This window comes from Juglans regia, chromosome 1, assembly GCF_001411555.2.
Source record: "Juglans regia cultivar Chandler chromosome 1, Walnut 2.0, whole genome shotgun sequence".
Classification (NCBI taxonomy): domain Eukaryota; kingdom Viridiplantae; phylum Streptophyta; class Magnoliopsida; order Fagales; family Juglandaceae; genus Juglans; species Juglans regia.
In genome coordinates, this window is record NC_049901.1 from 15,078,688 (window position 1) to 15,101,626 (window position 22,939).

At 36.3% G+C, this 22,939-nt stretch overlaps 1 protein-coding gene and 1 pseudogene across 1 annotated transcript; both read right to left on the bottom strand.

The window, feature by feature from the left end:
• Nucleotides 1–9,845: 9,845 nt before the first annotated feature.
• LOC118348390 lies at nt 9,846–13,901 on the bottom strand (annotated as a pseudogene).
• Nucleotides 13,902–16,414: 2,513 nt separating this feature from the next.
• On the bottom strand, nt 16,415–21,294 carry LOC109021799 (long chain acyl-CoA synthetase 4-like). The gene is made up of 6 exons (XM_035687683.1): nt 21,218–21,294; nt 19,724–19,787; nt 19,519–19,608; nt 19,340–19,397; nt 18,835–18,883; nt 16,415–16,502 (listed from the first exon to the last, which is right to left on the bottom strand). The coding sequence occupies exons 1-5, from the start codon at nt 21,226–21,228 to the stop codon at nt 18,843–18,845; spliced, it is 264 nt and encodes an 87-aa protein (XP_035543576.1). The 5' UTR covers nt 21,229–21,294; the 3' UTR covers nt 16,415–16,502; nt 18,835–18,842.
• Between the last annotated feature and the right edge of the window lie 1,645 nt (nt 21,295–22,939).

Below are 22,939 nucleotides of genomic sequence, written 5' to 3' on the forward strand. Positions count from 1 at the left end.
GGGCCATATACCAAGCTTTCCACATAAGAGAAGACATTTTAAGAGGGAGACTCTTATGCCAAATCCAAGAGTGCCCCTCAATAGTATCACCTTTAATGCGGACACAATCCCAAGCCGACTTAGTGGAAAACAAACCATTATCATTTTTGGTCCAAATCAGAACATCCAAACCCGGCTTAGCCTTGCAAATATCCTCTAAAATACCATCAAATTGATCCAGCCCCACTAACTGACGAATAAAATTCACATCCCAATCATTATTTAATTTGCAATCCTTCACTTGAAGATTGGGATGCCCCACTATATTCATATCATTACTTAAAGGACATCTGTCTCTCCATTTATCATACCAGAAAAAAACCTTACCATCCTTAAGACACCATTTAAAATTATCCAAGACCAAAGGGTGGGATTTAACAATCATTTTCCAGAACCTAGTACCCTTAGTAGGATCAACCAGGGCCCAAGGTTTCAAACCCACATACTTACTCTTAAAAAAATTAGCCATTACCTTGAATAAGATTCCAAGCAAATCTGGCATGAAGGGCTTTCTGCATATCATCGAGGTTTCTAAGAGCCAAACCGTCTTCCTCCACAGGACGGCAGATAGAATTCCAGGCCACCCATTTTTTCTTACCTTTGCCATTCTTCTCCCCCCAAAAGAAAGCACTCATCATCCGATGAATGGTATTAATAGTAAATTGAGGGACCTGAAGGACAACAAAAAGATGAAGCGCCATACTAGAAATAATGTGATGAAGTAAGATAAGACGGCCACCCGTCGAAAGGAATCTCATCTTCCACCCCGAAATTTTCTTTTGAATATTAGCAAGCATATCTTCAAGATGTACCTGTTTGAGATGACCCAAAATAATAGGCACTCCAAGATATTTGAAAGGGAAAGATCCTTCTGAAAATTCAGTCTTCCGTAATAATAAGCTTTTACCAGCTAGAGAGATTTTTTGGGAGCAGAAAATGGCAGATTTAGAGTGATTGATACACTGACCCGACCAACTCTCTTATTTATGGAGCACAAATAAAATCTCCCTTATGGCTTGAGAGCTACCATTAGAAAAAATCATTACATCATCAGCATACATAAGATGAGAAATTCTGGGCGTACCTCGGGCCTGGGAGAATTGACCAAATTTTTGAGCCTCCACACTTTGCTTGATCAATCTAGAGAGAATTTCTTGAAAAATAATAAAGAGATAAGGAGAAAGAGGATCACCTTGACGTATACCGCGGCCAGCTTGAAAGAAACCTTTAATAGTGCTATTCATCATAATATAATACCAAGGGGTCGAGATGCATGTTCTGATAAGATCACAAAAATTAGAGGAAAAACCAAACAACGAAGAACCTCCAGAAGAAACATCCAATCCACACGATCATAGGCTTTAGCCATGTCCAATTTAATCATGATATTACCACCATGGGCCTTTTTATTAATGGAGTGGATCATTTCCTGCGTGATACTAATATTTTCAAAGATACTTCTCCCTGGATTGAAAGTGCCTTGTTCTCACGAAATCATTCTTGAGAGGAGCCCTGTTAGACGATTAACAATGATATTGGAGCATATTTTATAGAGCACCGAACAAAGGCTGATTGGCCTAAATTTATCAAAACTAGAAGGAGTATCAACCTTTGGAATTAAGACCAGAAAGGATGCAGTGAAAAATCTTGGGAGATGTTTAGAATTAAAAAAATCAGAAACGGCTTCCAAGACATCCTCTTTCACAATATCCCAACAACTTTTGAAAAAGCCCGAACTAAAACCATCAGGTCCCGGAGAGCTATTAGAAGGAATAGAAGACAGAGTAGAAGACACTTCATTCATAGAAGGCACCTCACACAACATCGAGTTGTCAGAATCAGAGATAATAGGAGAGATAAGAGTCGATAAATCAGGTAACATTCTGGTCTGCGTGCCCTGCAAAAAAGAAGAAAAGAAATCCACAACTCCCTGATGAATACTCTCCGGCGAATTAAAAACCATGTCATTCGATGATCTCATGTACACCACGTTTTGATGCCACTTATTAGCAAGGCAGGCATGAAAAAATTTAGTGTTACGGTCACCCTCCATATGCCATTTTAACTTAGACATTTGAGCCAATCTAGTATCTTCACGACGGAGCCAATTATCCAATTCCGCGGAGGCAGCCATAAGATCCCGCTCAGTAGATTCATCCCAATTTTGCAGAAGTTTCTTATCAATCTCCTCAATTTGCTGCTCAAGAGAATTAATATGCATATTAGTATGACCGAAAATCTGTTTATTCCATTCACACAAGGCGACCTTAGTGTTCTTCAATTTAAAAGCCAATTTTGTGAGCCCATGTCCATCAAAAGTAGCGGACCAAGCATGCCGAACGCGCAACAAGAATTGAGAATGATCCGCCCACATTTGTTGAAAACGAAAAGGCGAAGGGCCATAAGAAGAAGGGTCCATCTTGAACTCAATAACCATGGGAGAATGATCAGAAGTGGTTCGTGGCAAGTAAGAACAAACCGCATTCGGAAAATACGAGAGCAAAGAGAAATCCATAAGAGCTCGATCTAGCTTCGCCCAAGACCGAGCAAGACCCGACTGCCCATTACACCAAGAAAAAATTATGCCCTTAGACTTCATCTCAACCAATCCACCTTAGTGGATCCAATCATTGAAATCTGCCATCGCCGCATTTGATCTAGGAGATCCATCCCTTTCTCCGAATTATTCTGAATTTAAAATCCCCAGCAAAGAGACAAGGTGCCGACCCCATAGCCTGAGAGCTAAGATCCTCCCACATAATTTTTCTATCATACATACTACACTTAGCATAGATGATAGTACATAAAAACTGAAAAGACCCTGTGTTAACCCGAAGAGAGACAAACTGCAAGTTAGACCTCACCACTTGAATATCAAGAGAATTGGCCCAAAAAATCCAGATTTTACCGCCAACATCCACATTTGAAGTAAAGGAATCAAAATGTAGATAATGTTGCAACCGGATAGCTTTGTCCACGTTTTGAAAAGGTTCCAGTACCGCAACCAATTGAGGTTTGAACTTGAAAACTAAATTCTTTAGTCTTCGACGAGAGGTACCAATGCCACGGACATTCCAAACAATAATCGAATTATTCATAAAGATAAGGTAGAGGGACGGGTAATGACCCGAGTGGAGCTTCTAACTTTCTCAAATTTTTTTTTTATATTTTTTCTTTACCTATTTATCTTCAGATTCCAAATGGTAATCCTTAAACTGAGGTAGCACATCTGGAGGGATATCAGGGTCCGGCTCAGAAGCAATATCGTCAGGATAGTTGCCAAGATTTTCCTTGAGACTCTCGGTAACTAAACAGTGTTCATTGTCCTCCATTGTAATAATAGCAGAGTCCTCCAATATCAGAGGAGAGAGCGTTTCAACATTAAAAGAAAAGATGTTATTTTGGTTCATAAGAGCACCTGCATCCTCACTTGGCTCTAGCACTCCTCCATCAACATGGGCATTGATCTCCATAGAATTCCCCAGTCTAGAGTATGGTTCCAAATTGTTACCAAGCGGTTCCAGAATAGCACCAACTGGCTTCGGTAACTCACCAACTGTTTTTTCGGACTCAGTCTCAGGGGGAATAGACACGGGAATTATCGCACCACCCTCTTTATTATCAAACCTAGATCCACCAGGTTCATTATCCCCTTTCATACGTTCATGGTCGTGTTCCCCATGTTTAGTTTTTCCTGCATCCTCACTTGGCACAACGGGTTCATCGGACTCTATTTCGGGAGGGATAAACAGAGGGTTGTTTATCGCACCACCCTCTTTCTTATTAGAACTGGTTCCACCCGGTTCATGATCTTCTTTTTTAAATCCCCGGTTTTGTTCCTCCTGCTTAGGTTTTCCTGCACGACAAGTCTTAGAATTATGACCCTGCACTCTGCATTTTCCACAATACGCCGGCAACGTCTCGAAATAGAAAATCTGAAGGAAGGATTCTTGATAAAAGTTGGGAGGTAATCCGGGAAGTAAAATCCACACAGGAACATTAGAAGGTTCATGTTCCTTGTTGAAATCAGGAGACCAGTGGAAAGCACGGTAAGCCACTCCATTCACTTCACAGGATTCACGGGACAATGCTTTCACAAAATCTGCTTCCGTAGCCATTCTGACGAAGACGTTGCGGGGCAATTTCATAGAGGAGACCACTGGGGTAGATGACAAACCCCACCGACTAGTGATGAAGGCACGAATAGCATCCAACGAGGGACGTTGTCGAAGGAACTTGATCACAATAGAAAAGCAGAATGGCTCCGCAGATCGGTTGATTTCTTCTTTGGAGAACTGGAAAAAAACTTCACCTTCCATTACTTTAGGAGCACGAGGGGCTACTGTGATTTCAGGGAGGGGTTGCGGCACCGCAAATGCCATTTCGGCAAATGTTGGAAGGCTAGAAGAGTGGCCATCCACAGCTGCCATGCAGCCACAGCAGAACAGGGCCCAGGGAAACCAGGAAACCCTAACAGAGCACGTAAAGGGCAATTTCATCCAGTGCAAAGATTTTTTCACATAACATTATGTTTGGCATAATTATCAAGGATTATAATAGGCTTGGAATGAGTATGAGAAATTGAGTATTTTAGACTTTGCTTTAGGGGCAACAAATTTTGAGGACAAATTTTTTTTTAAGAAGGGGAGGATGTAATACCTGGCCCAGCCAAGCCACTTTACAAAATCTTTGGATTTATAGTTATGAAAAATCATTTGGGATTATGAGTAAAGTTTTTTGGAGAGAGTTTGGGCCAAAGATGTTTTTGGCTGATTAGAATTTTTCAATGGGTTTGATAATTAGGTTTTGAAATCTTTAATGGACCAAGTAGATGTTCAATATGAAAATTTATGGGATAAGTGTATTTTTATAGATTGAATCGAGGCCCAAAACTTAATGTAAAAGCCCATGCAATAAGCCCTTGCATGATCCAAGACGTGGGTCAAGTATTTTTTTTTAGACTTAAGAGCCCAGCCCATGGAACTCCGTCACACAGTTTACGTCCCTTTTATTCCATTTTCATGCAGTCTCTCCATCCTTTCCCTCTAGGTTTTTATTTCTTTATTATATATATCGTATACATATGCTAAGCATCCTCAACCCTAGAATTGTGTCGCTCGTCCTCTTCTCAGAATATCAAACTGAGACCTCCACTTCAGCCGCCTCACCACCTTCAAGTAGACCCAACCCGGCTCACACGAAACTGTCGTCACCTGCACCAAGCACAATCGACGCTAGCCACTGAAAAACCACCAATGGAAACACTTTATTCTGCTTCTCCGAAAACAGAAAAATCCCACATCTTGAAACCGCCACCTCCACACCTCCGGAGAACCACCCACATGCACAAACACACCACCCACAAACTACCTTGTTTTCCTGTACCCAAAACAGAGCCACGTGTCGCAACTCCACATCCAATGACCGAAACTTCGCATCTTTTTACCGTTGTGCACCATAGCTCAGCCGCGAGGCACTTCCAGGTCAATCACAATCACTGTCGTAAGCCTTTGTTTCCTTCTCGGGTTCTTTCTTTCCCTCACTCTCTGTCTCCCTCACGGTGACCCTATACCGTTCTCGCTCTCGCTCATCGCTTTCTCCCATTCAGTACGCCTCCTTCGGGACAACCCTCGTCAGCTGCATCCGCCAGCTCGCTGCCATCGTGGCTCCATCTCTCTGTAAGTGATGTTGCTGCCGCTCACGCCTTAGCTCGCCTCTGTTCTGGTGTTAGTTTGCTTAAAAAGGAAAACATATGTTATATATCAGTTAACCTAGTAGGAAGGAGAGTGTGTTGGTTTTTACCTTTCTACCCCTTTTTATTTAAAACATGCTTTAAATCTTTGGAAAGGTTTTGCTTTAATGGGCTACACGACTTATACGTATGAACTTAGTTTTAACTGGTCAGTGTCTAAATCTAGTGAGCTATTCTTTTAGTGGGCTGGAATTGACATTAATTAGATATACATCATTTTAATAGATTTGTGTATTTTTTTTATTTGACTTGATTTTATCATGTTTAATAAACTATTTTAGTAATTTTATTGGGCTGAGATATATATTTATTTTTTTTCCAGCTAAAGTTTCACTGTTATAAATATGAGTATTTGGACTCAAATATTTTTGTAATTATATTATCTAGTATTAGATTTTTATAGTTGCGCTTTGATAGTAAATAAGTTAGATTTTTAATGTTTCAGTCATAGTTATTAAAGGGACGTTGATGATTTTAGAAAGTGATGATAGATTTTGAGGTTATGAGAATTCCAGGTTTTGAGAAATTAAAATATATTATTTGAGAAGTTTAGGCTTAAATATTGAAATACATGTTCAATTGAAATTTAAGAGAACTACGTGATTATTTTATAGGTGACGATTAATATTTGTTCACCACTGTTGAAGAAAATTTCTTGGAAAGCTAAGCAGTCCAGGTAAGCAGGGTTCCTATGCTAGACTTTGCATTAAAATAAAATGAGCTGAGGTTATTTTTGGAAAATATACATATTTGATTTTGAAAAGAAATTTGAACTACCTCAGTTATTTGTTCTGCATTACTCATGAGATTCTGTTTAAGAAGAAATTATTTTCTGTCATGACTAGTGTAGACATGAGCTTATTTTAGACACTCTATTTCTGAACTTTGAAAAAGAGAGCGAATATGAAATTTTATGCATAAATTATGTTGTGTTATGATTTTGTTCTATTATGAAGATTTTCTGTACTCTGATATGTTCTGATGTGATTTCTAAAAAACCTTTGGCATAACATTCTGTTTCTGTTCCGTTCTGACCTCACCACGGGTGTAAAACTGTGGCCTCTGTTCGGGTTGGTACCAACTTTTCTGTTTCTGGTGCACCCACTTTGGAAACAATGTGGTTTTCTGCGTGGTCTTTCCTATGTGCACACACTCGGGGCTCCGAGAGTGAATAAAGGGAAGATTCACATTCTATTTATGCTCGGTTAGCTACTGGGGTTTGCACAACCCTACCACGGGGGTTAAACATGGTATATGTTCTTATATGATAAGATAAGATGTGATGTTTCAGTTTATGCTATGCCAAAGAGATTTTGATTATAAATATTTTTGAACTTTCGCTCTGATATTTTTGATAACATGTTCTGACGCTGCATTTTGAAAACATTATTCTGATTCTCCATTCTAAAAGAAAGTATTTTTGTTCTGCATTCTGAACTCTGTAAATGCTCATGTTTACGTACTAGTATATGTCATTTGCTTACTGAGTTGTTGATAACTCACCCCTTATCTCTAATTATTTTTCAAATAATTTTGATAGTTCAACTAGAGAACAAGAGTAGAAAGTTTAGCAAGATGTGAGAATCGTAGTGGAATAAGTGTCTGAGGGTACAAATGCTTATTTGAGAGTCGTAGTTAGTAAACTGATTTTTTTTTTTGGGTATTTGATTTGATGAGTTGAGGATGTTTTCGAGTTTTTGGAGAATTTCTAATTTATGTTATTGGAAATTTCTTTATTGTCGCATGGGATTTTCTGGATTTTATAGTTGTATTATTTAAGTTAATTTTAGCTATTAAGAGCTAACTCTCCGGACCTTCGGGATCGGGGCGTTACACTTGGTGCTACAGGCCGAAAACTATGAAAAAGGGAAAAAAAAAAACTTATGGACAGCTCCGGCGTTGGCCGGACAAGAGGAGGGAGAGAGGAGTCAAAGCTCCAACCCTCCTCTAGAAGAAGGAAATGGAAGGATGCCGACGGTTGGGTAGAGAGAAAAGGACCTCTGGAGAGAGATTGGAGAAAAGGCTCGTACCTTTTCTAAATGTTTGGTATGCCTCACTGTTGATGTTGTGTTTCGTAGGCCTGTGCAAATCCACGCAGACAATGCCACGATGTGAATTATTTGGAGCCATTGACAGTGTTCCGGTGCGGCTGTATAGTGGTGGTTCGGCAATGGGCCTACATCTACGGGATTTTGGGAGGGAAGTTTCCGTTATAATATATCTGTTTACAATCACTCATGGATCCTCATATCTCACTGTATGGAGGAGATTGGAGGTCTTCCTCAATATATTTCCACCGATTCCCTATTGATCCGTGTCCATCCGTCTGTTCCTCGTCCCTTTTTCTCCCTATCTCCCCTTATGTTGTCTAGACATCCCCTTTTATATGTTTGCCTAACCCTTTACTGTACATGTCAGCATCTCGTGAATTGGCAGATCTCCCTTGCGTGAACACTTCTCCTTCTTTTTCTGACCCCCAGCCATTTTATCGCCCTCATATCCCTCTTGTCTCCCTCTCACATTTACAGCCCTCATATCCCTATTGTCCCCTTCTTATCTCTTCTTTATCTCCCTTTTTGTCTTTAGTGATGGCTTGATGGATTGGGCCCAGTCTATGGGCTATAGGCATTTTTTCTCCTAAACTCTACTGATTATTATTATTGTCATTGTTATTAGTATTATACAATGGCAATATCAGGAAAAAAAATATAAACCGATAGAGGGGTAGAATCTTAACAAAAGCCTTGAGGCAAACTTGACAAAGCTATATAAAAAAAGGAAAAACAAATCCTAAAAAAATAGATCAGAAGGATCCTATCAGGTATTTTCTAGACCCAAACTCCAAGAGAGTGGTTATGGTAGTTGATGGCTTTGGTAGCAGTCTAAACAATGAGTTATTTTTTAGGGGCAACAACTTGTATTGTGTTGTGCAGTTGTGCTGCGGTGATTGTTGATACTTTGTGGTTGTTAGTATGAGGTAGATGGTTATAGTTATGTACAAATGATATTTGCACTCTCTAGTGTTTGCAAGTTCTGTGTAATTTCTTTAAAAAATATGAGTAAATTTAAAATTCACATAAAAAAATTAATTTTTTAACGATGAATCCCATTTTTTTCTTAAAATTATATCTAATACTACTCTTAACAAAATAGAACCAATCAAACTTTGGGCAACACTTGAGACTCATAGATTTTTTAGAAATGATATTTGTAGTCGTGGAATGGCAGGAAAAGAAACAATTTGTTATGTAGCATGAATGCTCTTCTATGAGACTATGACTGACATTTTGTCTGTTGGACAACCCTCATAGTCTTGACACAGTGTGAGACAAACCAATTTCATGTCTCTTGAGGTTTGATAAAATGCTTATAAAAGAAGCGACTGTAGTGTTAGCCATCAAAATATGAGGGAAATGACCTCAAGTAAAGATACATAATAGAGAGGAGGCAGGTAGAATTTCCACCTATGAGATGGTCAGCGGCTCTGAGGTTACAAATTTGAGGTTTCAATTGTTTAAACTTTTGTAGCAGATTATAATTATCAATGGATCAAGTTTTCAAACCACTTCTGCATAAAATTCTGCAATGCCTGCACGCTGCACCATAGTTAATAGCATTAATTCGACAGTGGATCTTTGGATGCCTTTTAATCAAGCTTGACATTAAAATTCATGGCAATTCCCAATCTCATGTCATGGATTGGTATCGTGAAAAAGAAAATGATCAAAGGTTGCAGACTTTTAAAAATTTAAGATGCCTTATCGACACCCCCCTTTTAAATTATTTTAGAACTTCTTGTGTCATTCAATGCGAGATTGGATAAAATTTTATGGGTTATAGATAGATAGTGTAAAGTCAGAAAGTTCTCTTATCACGACAGAAAATTTGGGTACAAACATGTAACTGTAAATGGATCGATTCTATGAGAGTAAAGAATGGGGAAAAAATGAAACCCTTCTTGGAAACTATGTCACCTACAAAACGAATGCATGAAAACAGTGAGGAAACAGAAACCGAAAGGAACAAGTTTCCGGGCCAAAAGAGTGCCCAAGACTCACACGACAGGGAGAGATGCAGTCGAAATTGCAGGTGGTGTTGGAGTAAAAGACGCGTCATCTGTCCAATTTGTCTCACCCCAGTGCTTCAACATGTACTTCCAGGAGCAGATATTGTCTATGCATTTCTTTAAACGTCGATCTCTAACTTTAATGTTCCAATGCCAGTCTGTGTAGTTTGCTTTCTCGGCTTGCATACGGTCCCATTCAAGCTGCGCCATTTGCTTTGATCTCAAGAGGCAGAACTGCTGCAATGGCACAGGCATTGCATCATGTACTTTCCACCACTTCGTGTGCAACGTCACTCGCAAATTCTTGGAATATATCAACATTCCAATTACAATCATAATCACGGAAGCACAGGCATGGCTTCAGTCCCAGATAGTGATGGACATAGACAATTGGAGGCTCGGTGCCAAAGAGCATAGTTGTAACACCCGTGCCCAACCAAGCCGCTTTGCAAAATTTTTGACTTTATAGTTATGAAAAATCATTTGGGATTACAAGTTAAATTCTTTTGAAGAGAGTTTGGGTCTAAGATATTTTTCGTGGATTAAAATTTTTAATAAGTTTGATAACAAGGTTTAAAATCTTTTAATGGACTAAGTAGATTTTCATCCGAAAAATTTATGGGACAAGTATATTTCTTTTTTTAGGTCGAGTCGAGGCCCAAAACTTAGGAAAGAAACCCATGCAATAATCCTAGACTTGATCTAGTCGTGGGCCAAATTGTTTTTTAAGCTAAAGAGCCCAAGCTTGTGAAAAACAGGTCTAGACTTCACGTCGCATAGCTTCAAGCCGTTTCCATTTTCATGCACGTCCCTCTCTTCTTCTTGTTTAGGTTTTATCTGTTTCCTCTTATTGCTCTTATATATGTTAAGCATTATCAACCCTAGAATAAGTGTCGCTGCCCTCCTTTCACGCCTCAGCCATCCAAACTCCTCTGAGCATCCTTCCTCCACTGTGAACCACGGCTACCACTTCAACTGAGATACAAACAACCGAAAATCACCCGATTCCTGCAGCTCAAATCAGAGCACCTGTTTTCCTCCCTGTCGAACCACAACCCAGCCACCACGGAGCCAGCTCTCTTTGCATCTTCATTACCAACCCAGCTCACACGAAACCGTCGTCACCCTGCACCAAGCACAATCGACACCAGCCACTGAAAAACCACCAACGGAAACACTTTGTTATGCTTCTCCGAAAATAGAAAAAATCCCACATCTTGAACCCGCCACCTCCACACCTCGGGAGAGCCACCCACACGCACAGACACACCACCCACGAACTCCCCTGTTTTCCTGCACCCAAAATAGAGCCAAGTGCCGCACCTCCACAGCCAACGACCGAAACTTCCCATCCTTTTACCGTTGTGCACCATAGCTCAGCCGCGACGCACTTCCAGGTCAATCACATTCATTGCCGTAAGCCTTTGTTTCATTCTTGTGTTCTTTCTTTCCCTCACGGTGCCCCCATACCGTTCTCTCTCTCTCTCTTCGCTTTCTCCCGCTCAGTGCGCCTCCGTCGGGACAGCCCTCGTCCACTGTATCCGCCCAACTCGCCGCCATCATGGCTCCATCTCTCTATAAGTGTTGCTGCCGCCGCTCACGCCTTAGCTCACCTCTGTTTTGTTGATAGTTTGCTTGAAAAGGAAAACATATGTTATATATCAGTTAACGTAGTAGAAATGAGAGTTTGTGTTGGTTTTTACCTTTCTACCCCTTTTTATTTAAAACATGCTCTAATTTTTGGAAAGGTTTTGCTGTAATGGGCTACAAGACTTATACGTATGGGCTTAGTTTTAACTGGTTGGTGTTTAAATCTAGTGGGCTACTTCCTTTTAAGTGGGATGGGCTTGAGATTAATTAGATATACATCATTTTGATAGATTTGTGTATTTTTTTTATTTGGCTTGATTTTATTATGTTTAATAAACAGTTTTAATAATTTTATTGGGCTGAGATTTTTATCAAGCTAAAGTTTCACTATTATAAATACGAGTAATTGGACTCAAATATTTTTGTAATTATATTATCTAGTATTAGATTTTATAGTTGCAATTTGATAGTAAATAAGTTAGATTTTTAATGTTTCAGTCGAAGTTATTAAAGGGCCGTTGATGATTTTAGAAAGTGATGATATATTTTGAGGTTATGAGAATTTTAGGTTTTGAAGAATTAAAATATGTTATTTGAGAAGTTTAGACTTAAATATTGAAATGCATGTTCAATTGAAATTTACGTGAACTACGTGATTATTTTATAGGTGACGATTAATATTTGTTCGGCATTCTTGAAGAAAATTCTGAAAATCTAAGAAATCCAGGTAAGCGGGGTTTCTATACTAGATTTTGTATAAAATAAAATGAGTTGAGATTGATTTTGGAAAATATGCATGTTTTGTTATGAAAAGAAATTTTGGAAACGACCTTAGTTATTTATTCTGCGCTACTCATAAAATTGTGTATAAGAAGAAAGTTTTTTTTTTGTCATGATTGGTGTAGACATGAGCTTATTTTGACATTTTATCTCTGAACAGTGCAAAAGAGAGCGAATATGAAATTGTGCATAAATTATGTTTTTGTGATCTGATTCTGTTCTGTTTTGAAAATGTTATGTACTCTAATATGATATGATATAATTTCTGAAACCTCTAGCATGACATTTTATTTCTATTTTGTTCTGACCTTACCACGGGTGTAAAACTGTGGCTTATGTTTGGATTAGTACCAACTTTTTTGTTTCCAGTGCACCCACTTTGGAAATAAAGTGGTTTTCTGTGTGGTCTTTCCTATGTGCACACTCGGGACTCCCATAATGATAAGGGGAAGATTCACAGTCTGTTTCTGCTCAGTTGGCCGCCGGGGTTTGGACAACCCTACCACGGGGGTTAAATATGAAATTTTGTTCTGATATGATGTTTTAGTTATGCTGTGTTAAGAAAATTTTGAATAAGAATGTTTTTGAACCTTCGCTCTGATATTTTTATAAGATGTTCTGACTCTGCATTCTAAAGATAAAAAGTGTTTTGTTCTGCATTCTAAACTCCGTAAATGCTCATGTTTAAATACTAATATATGTTCTCTGCTTACTGAGTGTTGACAACTCCCCTTATCTCCATAATATGTTTCAAATAATTTTGATACAGCAACTGGAAGTCAGGAATAGGGATTAAATGAAAGTTTTGTTGATCAGAGAAGACTAAGTGCCTTAGGGTACAATTGCTTTTGCAGAGTCTTTTGGTAGTGTCTATATTTTATATCGCTTTGGTATTTTGAGTAATGGATATTCCTAGTCCTTGTAGAAATGTTTATATATATTATTGAAGCACTTCTGATGTGACCTTATGTAGGAACATGGATATTTGTGTTGGACAAATAGGTTATTATGTTGTGGAAACTCTGATTTATTTTAAAGTGTTATTATAGATGATTTTAGTTTACATGAGTTAACTCTCTGGACTCACGGGAATAGGATGTTCAATAGTTTTCATCTCCTTAACTTCTTCCTCGTCACCAAGCCAGAAATGCTTCAAGTATCCTTGGTCCCCCCATTATACGACTCAATCTCAGTAATGTGATCCATCAAAAGCTGGAAAGTGCAGTTTGAAGGCGCGACAACCATGACATTGAAGTTAAACAGTCTGCCATTGTTCCCCGTTGCAGAAATTTCTGGCATCCCCAATAAGAAATAAATGACTCACTAGTGAGCTGGTAGCATGTCTTAGTGTCCGAGTTTTTAAAGCAAAATCAACACTTCAAAACTGGACATGGGGGAAGATTTCTTCAAGGATCAAAGAAAGAAGAGAAAAAGAAATTGGGGTTCAAATTTTTTAGAGATTGGTTTTCAAATCTCTTATTTTCAATGAGTTTTGCCAAGTGAGATGTTCAAGTTTTCATCTCTTTTTTTTCTTTTTCTTTTTTTAATTTTCCGATCAATGTTTGAATAAGAGATTTCTATTCCTTGAGAGATATCATAATCTATGTAATTTTACCTAAGAAGTGAAGTTGTCTATTAATTAACAAAACTGTTTTTTCTACATTCAATCGCCATAATGAAGGTGAGAATGTTTTGAGATCATCTGGGACATGACTTCACAAATATTAATATATGTATTATCGGAGTCCATCAAATATACCTATACTATTATTACAGGCCCACCAATTAACTTATCCAATGAGATTTGCAATGCTTAAATCATTGTTTTAAGGTGGTGAAAACGCCAACTGAACAATAATTATATTGGTAACTTAAGCAATAAGATTGAGATTTTACCCTTCATAATCAATACATAATCTCATAATCAAGATATTGATTGACAAACGGTCTTCGGACAATAAGATTGAGATTTTCTCCACTATACCTTAAATTATTAAGTGAAATCAATCATTTCATAAAACTAAGTAAACGTACTTTGCACGTTGTTCCCACCTAGTATGTATATAAATATATATATATATATATATATATATATATATATATATATATATGGGCAAGTTTGAGAGATTCTTGGATCAATTAAAATGGCCCACCCTCGAAAGGGCCCAGCTCTAGTTACTCAACATCCGACTTGCATATTATAAGTCCCTTCCTCTTTCTTTCTCTTGGATTTCAGCAGCCTTTATATATAATATACTAGGTTGGGAGCAATATGCAAAAAAGTACATTGCATAGTTAAGTGAAACAATTTTTTACAAAAATAATATGATTTTAAAAAAAAAAAAAAAAGTGATTAATGAATAATTTAATGATGAAAACAAAATGTGAATTTTAGCAAATATAGAAACAAAAAGTATAATAATTAAATTACAGAAATCAGTCGTTTTGCTCTTGTTTAGTACTGCAGAGAACACAGGCCTCAACCATGAGCGTTGGAGATGAGAGTTAACAAATTATTGGATGTGTAATTAATTCTGTGAATCAATGAATAAGATATGATTGTTTAGCATGGTGAACATCGGACTTGAGAAAAAGGTGTACAATCTCATAATATTCTTCCACAAGATTTTCTAAGAAAGCATGAGCTCTCTAAAAAATGCAATTAGAGTTGTCTTTATTTCCCACCAATTTAAACCATCACCACGTATATTTATCTGGAATGCACAGCCCAATTGTTGATAAATAGAGGTGAATCATTCATTATTTTTCAGAAGTTTGTGCTCATTATTCTAGATATGGTAAATGGTCCTGCATGATAGAAATTTAACAGTTTAGTATGATTAATAAAAATTTAAAGAATCTATACGGAAAAAATTTAAACTATTGCAAATTAATACAAATGTTAAAGGAGTATTTATAGTTAAATTATTATACATGTTGTAGATAAAAATAATATTTCTTACCGACAAAGTGATAAATAAGGGGGTGATGAAATAAAAGGTTTTTTTATTATTTTATTTTACATTCTAACAAAATATGATTTTATATCTTTTATATTGTACAATTGGTGGTTTTATCTTCACCAATTGTACATTTTTTCTTCTTTTTTTTTTCCAATCTTTAACTGCCTTAACTATTTTTAAAAAATAAATAGACATTACAAAAAATAAAAATAAACAAAAACAACAAATTCATCAACCCAAACAGTATAAACCAATCTAGACATGTTTGGTTATGTTCACTTCTTAAGATTTTTTTAAGGAAAATCATAACCCGTCTTTGCTTAACTAATCAGAAGCATATCTTTATTTTTAACAAAAGCCTTAGAGTTTTAATCAATCAACACTCATCTGCTTTTTTTATACCTAGATTTTTCCAAATTACATTTTAAACCAGTTTTTCATTAACGAAACGCATATCTTTATTTTTAATAAAAGCCTCGTGTTTTAATCAATCAAAAACCTTTTTTCTTTTTTTTTTTTTTACCTAGAAAGATAGAACAAAATTCTTTTGAAATGCTAATTTGTTTTTGACAAACACCTTTTTTACTACCTTCAACATTTTTAAACATTTTACTAACTCGAATTTTTCAAATACCTAAATTCTCAACCAAAATAAATAGAAATAACAATCCTAAAAATATTGAATTAAAATTCTTAAAAAAAAAAAAGGCCAAACTAAAATAAATAGAAATGACAAACCTAAACATTTCAAACCAAAAAAAAAGCATCTGTTTTTTTTCAAAAAGTTGGAAGTGAAAATCAAAATCCAACAATATACAAACTGAATTAAACATATTAATAATAAAATATAAAAATCCAAAAATAAGAATGAATAAAAAAAATATACATATCAAAACCGGGAAAAGAGACCGAAACATCATGTGTAATGCATAGAAAAAAAACACTACCACCACTTGATAACAAATTAACAATAGCAGCTTTGTTGATATCTCTTGTCCAAAAAACAAGACTAAAAAATCAATTTCTAAGTACAAATAGGGTGGTGAAATTCCAATAGCTAGCTAGCTACTGGGTTGGTATTCCTTTCATAATGGCTGTACGTATGGCATACCTAAACAACAAAGTAACTTGATCGATCATTGAAGTCATGATTATATAAATTAATTATAAATAATATATAAGCTAATCATACATACAAATGAATGGTGATTACAAGCTCACGTGGTATTTTGCTGACCAGATTCCGTGCTTTCTCAGCATGTTTCATTTTATGTGCTCCTCATGATCTTCCAGCGCTATATCGATTTTCATCCTGGACATTAATGAAACGAACAAGTTAGTTGATGAAAAATGCAAATTATGTTCTCTCATTTTGCCTAGCTAGGTCTATCTCTAAAACCATATTTGGGTGGAAAGCAGCCATATTTAGGTCAACTATATAACAATAATGTACGTACAACCACATCCCAACATATCATAAAAGTCAATATATAGATTATCCAACTATAGTAGCAGCTGGCATGCAGCAAGATATCAGCTAGCCTTACTCTTGAGAAAAGGATTGGCATTTAATAGAAAAACTAAATTTCAAAGAGGATCAGACAGATCCACATGATTACCTGTGAAGATATTTGTGAGCACAACCATATAGAAAGTCTATTACAGTTTCTACCTCAAAAAAACATGTTTTTAAGATCAAGTACAATAAACATAAAACAAGAAGAGTCAAGCCAACCAGAATATAAATGCATGATCTGTATAGATAAATAGACAAATAAATTTACAGAAAATTCAAACAGCACAAGATTCAAAATTCTAGAGTTATTTACATACAATTTGCCGCTTCTAATTTGAGATTTTGAATGATCATAAAATGGTAACTAACCATAGGATTAAACACCATCATAATAGAATGGGAAGATCATTCCATAAAAGTAACCACAATCCATAATGTTTTGGGTCAAAACTCTCAACCACAAGGTCCTCATCCCAAAGAAACAAATAAATTCAGCAATTATATCTGGGTGCAAGAAACACTTGGAAACAATGTTGTGAGAAACAAAATGAAAAACATAATATACATACAATTTGCACATCACATCCTTCCCATCAAAAGCTGTTCGAGAGAGGCGGACGATGTTACGGCCGGTGGTCGTACGACCAATGCTCGTGCGTAGGTGCTGCCTACGCAATGGAGGCTGTGTATTCGTGCGTGAAGCTGAGTGCTCGTGTCGTCGAGATTCGATTTGCCGATGCTTGCGGTAGGCGTGACGTCCGGGTTCACGCCAGTGCTTGTGGAGTTGTAGTTTGGTTATGTAGTTTTATTTGTAGTTTATTTGTTGTTATTTTAGTTAGTATTATAATAGAAATAGGCTTTTGGATTTAATATCCATAATAGTGTCCCGTATTCTTCCTCCTTGTGAGGTCAGAGGGGGTCATGAAGTTCTGTTTTTACATAGTGCTGTCTCTTTTTAGAGAGAATTCCTAGAAGTTAAGACAATGTCCGCCACAAAGAAATTTGTGTGTGGGGAAGCCCTAGAGCTGATGCGTAGTTTGACTTATAGTCTGGATTTTTCATGTATAAGTCACATTTGTAACTTCGTTTTATTAATGAAATGAGTCTGTTTCCATCAAAAAAACAAGACAGTTCCCATCATATCAGTTTTTCTTCTTTTTAATTTATAAAAATAAAGGATGCATTCTATATATTTCCAACTTAATCTCTATTTCCATTGAAGACAGTTTTTTTAATAAGTATTTCCATTTATTACAAACATGATCTGACTTTTGGAAAAAGGCTTCCCAGAACAAAACGAAAGACATCCACATCAAAAACCACAATGCTCCCAAAAAGAAAATGAAAAAAATGTAAGTTAAGATTATGAGTTCTCTTATTCTCTGCCCATTATCACACCAACAAAATATGAAACTCAAAAGTCAAACCTAATTTCTCAACCCAAACGAGTTCCAAAATCTCAAACTCTAACAGTATCTAACACAGAAACGACCGACATTACAACAAATCTAGACCTTATTCAAGCTAATCAACTACAAGTAAACCCATAAAAGAAAAAAAAACAAAACAAAACAAAATTTCCTACTGCAGCTGTAAAGAATCTACCTTAAATTAAGCAACAGAAAGACAAACATGCATAGTGGACAAACATGTATTGGATTGTAAAAAATAATATAAATTTTATAAAAATGATTGATTTCACTTAATAATTTAAGACATAGTGGAGAAAATAAAAACATTAGATCAAAATATCATACAATCCAATACATGTTTATAACATCCACAGCACCAGCACAATTGAAACCTTTGCATGGCGTACAACAAATTCCATAGCACCAGCACCTAACTAGTGAACCAGACCAGATCAAACAGCAATAAATATTACATTTCACAAAATGCTCAAGATTTAAGGTTTAAGGTCAATGCATATAAATAGTTGAGTTTTGGAAAGAAAGTTGAACGCCTTATATATAACAGACTATGTCATACTGTCTAGCTATAAAAAACCTCAATACCAAGAGAGTAGATGGGTCTGTATTTTGGTTTAATTAATTGGATGTTAACGAAAAACAATACCAATGTATTATAAGTAATCTAGGAACTATGCTATTGTAGTGAATATTCATACCTAGAGTATCATATAAAGGAACACAATAAAGTCCATGAGCATTGCAGGCCTGCATTAGTTTTTCAGTGTTAATCAAAATTTTCTAGAGAAAAAGCGCACTATTTCTAGAAGAAACTAAAGACCATGACAATTAAGCAACAGAGATTGTCATTAATCTATATTAACACCAGATGTTAAAACTTCAAGTTTTGTCCATATTTTAACAGTTAAAAACCGAACGAAGAATAAAAGGGACTTCAACCAAAAACTTTAGCAACAAAATGAAATTGAAGGAAAAAGGTAAATCATAAGATAAACTTTTAAGCAAAAACCAATATCATTGGGGACTGAAACAAAAGGGAAAATTTAATTTTGATTAGGGCCATAAACTGTGAGCAATTATTGAACAACATAGGAGAGTGGACTCCACCCCAAGCTTTTCCATTTTAATTTGGTAATTATTACAAGATACAGTACCTTCTTCGTTACTGACATCAGGGAAAAATCAAAGAAAAAATAGATGCACCTCCATGCTTATAATCCCATTCTGGAGAATTCACACCATAAATGCCACATTTTTCTCCCTACAATCCAGCAATAGACAAAGGTAAGCGTCGGACACAAAAATTGCTTATGATGATATTTCAAGCAAGTATTGGGTGGAAAAGCATCTTTCGTATAATAGATAATATAATACAGACTTACTTCCCCAAAACCACAACTTTGCATAGCATTTCCCACTTTAATTACCAATTCATATACTTCTTCATAAGTTTGCCACACGTATTTACCAGGCTGCAAAGACATATAGCACAATATGAAGATTTTGTTCAAAGTCAATACAAGTTATAGAACATCAAAGTAAATCCACAGAAAATCAGAGGCACAAACTGTACAGAGATTCATTTACCTTCCCATCTAAAATCTCACGACGACCAGGCATCGGATTATCCGGACATCTCTCGACGGTCATGCTGTAACAAGTACACAAAAAGATTCGAGGAATAATCATTTCTCTAAAGATAAATTCATCGTTCTATCCATTTTTCATCATTAAAAACAGTTGTTGTAGTATCTTCCATTTTTCATCATTAAAAACAGTTGTTGTAGTATCTTATGGTAAAGCGAAATAAAAAAAAAAAAAAAGTAAGTTCTAAGACAATAAACAGGCACATTTAAGTAAGATTATGAAAGAAGCAAAACCAAGAACTATATTTATTCATTAAAATAAAGAAGTTTTGACAAAATAATCACAAAAGCTAAATCACATGCACAAAAGGGAAAAGCTTCCACATGGATGGGTTTAAAACCCAATTTCACACTTAACTAATAGATGGACGATACGCAAGCACTACAAGAAAATGAAAGTTGAACCCGCCTACATCCAATTTCACTCTCCCTCCTTCCGAATGTCTCTCCCTCCCCCATCTCTGCACTCGAGCTTCTGAAAATAAAAAAACCCCCCACAACTCACGACGACGAACCATTTATAAATAGATGTTAGTTTATTACTACTGTTATAAAAGGAATACATTGAACTTTTTATGAAGATTGAATTGAGTCTCTTATAAAAGGATGTCTCACTCAACACATGCACCCCTGCACACTCAACGGCAAGGTAGTGATGGTGAGGTTGGACTGTATGTAGGAGGACAAAACAAGGAGAATGCAAAGGTTTCGTAAGGACATCTGCAAACTAGTCTTTCATAGAAAGGTTGTGCACAAGCGACTGTTTAGAAGCAACTGATCTATCACAGAAGAAGTTAAAATCGATTCGGATATGTTTTGTTCGTGCCGATGCTAGATTGGAAGTGAAGTAAAGTGATGGTGGCTAAGGAAGAAAAATGCCAAATTCACCAAGATGACTTATGCAACTGTTTATTTTGATTCCGTGTTTGAGTTTGCTGCTTTCCAGAGGAACAAGACGACTCAATTATATCACATCGTCGTGAGTCGTGGAGGGGTTTTTTTTATTTTTCTGGGTGAAGCTCAAGTGCAGAGATGGGGGAGGAAGAGACATTCGGAGGGAGGGAGAGCAAAATTGGGTGTACGTGGCTTCAGATTTCATTTTCTTGGAGTACCTACGTGTCGTCTATCTATTGGCTAGGTGTGAAATTGGGTTTTAAACCCATCTGTTGGGAAGCTTTTCCCTGCACAATAAATAAAAATAAAAAAGAAACTCATTTTAGCATGGTTCTTAAAAAATCTCCTAAAAATAAAATCTAGCAGTATGAACCGGTTCAGTTACAACATAAAGTCACTGAAATCCTTAATTTCACTGTCACAAAAATAATAAAATTCATCATCTATGCACTTGAAATCCTCAAAAACAAATTTTGAGCAAATTGTTTATTTTTAGATTCGTCCTCGCTAAAATCCAAACAAAACAAACACATGTACTTACTTTGAAATCATAAAACGCAAAACATAGATTTAGAAAACTTGGAGATCGACTTGGCCGGTTTTCTCTTCGCGGCTTTTGATCCTTGAAATCGGGGATCTCAACGGTGTGGATCTAAAAGGGAACAGGTAGAGAGGCCTAAACGATGCCCTCGAACGCGGATCTAGGCCGTCAAATCGAGCATCTGATGGAGTTTAAGCCATTGCCGGTGGCGGAGGTGAAGATGCTCTGTGACCAGGCAAGGGCGATTTTGGTAGAGGAGTGGAACGTGCAGCCGATAAAGTGCCCGGTGATGGTGTGTGGTGATATCCACGGCCAATTACTATCATCGCAGGAGAAAGGGTCTCGTTTAGTGAATTTTCGACTGGCACCAAAGCTGCGTTCTTTAACGCGGACTTAACGAAAAGTTAATAGAAAACAAGAATTTTCGTTTAATAGCTGATAGCCGTTTGATAGCCTCTTATATAATATAGAGATATATATATATATATATATATATATATTCATGCACGTAGATATCTATCTCCCTCAATTAGGGTTGCGATACATCCATAATTTTGTCAGTTTCATTTCCTCTATATCTCTCTCTCATGTACAAGCATATCGGATTATCAAGTAGTTGCGACACCTCCACAAGCCGCACTCTTGCTCCACATTCAGAGCATCAAAATGCAGCCCACGTTCAAGCTTCAATCTCCCTGAAACACAACACTCTCTCCTCCATTTTTAACAACCCCAAGCAGTACAAAAACCGCCATAGATTTGAGCAATTGCATTGTCATAAAAACAACGCTTATATCCCTCTCGATTTCTCTTAAGCTCAGTTGCCAACCCTGCACAACCCAGTCACGACCATAAACGGAAGCCTAGCCTGAGACGCAACCCTGTATCACAGTAGCATCACTGCAATAGAGCACCGCAGGAAGGTTGATGTTTATTTTTATTCAGCAATTTTGTTGTGTCCTAATGACTTGGTATTTTGGAAGGTTGATGTTTATTTTTGAGATTTTGTGGTGTTTTAGATTATTTATATTTGAATAATTGATGTGTAATTGAGAAATTGAAGCTTATATCTATACGGTGAGATATGATTTTAAGTAACAAGAAGTAACTCTCTAAACCCTCTAGGACCGGGGTGTTATAATTCTAAGTTGAAAAATGTTTTAATCATAAAGAGATTTCATAAAAATAAACTCACAAATTGATGTGATTTGATGTAGTGCGTTAGATTGTAAAATTTTATTGTAAGATAAATTTAACGTATCATATGAAAACATTTCAATTTATAGGATCTATTTGTGAATGCAACACTTCTCTTCTAATTTTCAATAACCTATCATTAAATATGTTGATGACTTGTGGCAAATTAAAGAAAAAGAAAATAGAGAGAAACAAACTATAGGAAAAACGATGATAATAAATACCCTTTTCTTCCTTAAAAAAAATGATTATCTTCTCTTTGAGACCCCTAGATTTTATTATTATTATTATTATTACATTTCTTTCTTGCTTTAACTACATCGTTAGATATTAATACTTTGCATTGTATTTTGATGCTTCCACACACTGTCATTAAGTTTAGTTGGCCACTATTCTAAGTTGAAAAATGCTTTAGTCATAAAGAAATTTTATAAAAATAAATTTATAAATTGATGTAATTTGATGTGATGCGTTAAATTGTAAAATTTTATTATAGAATAAATTTAACATATCATATAAAGACAT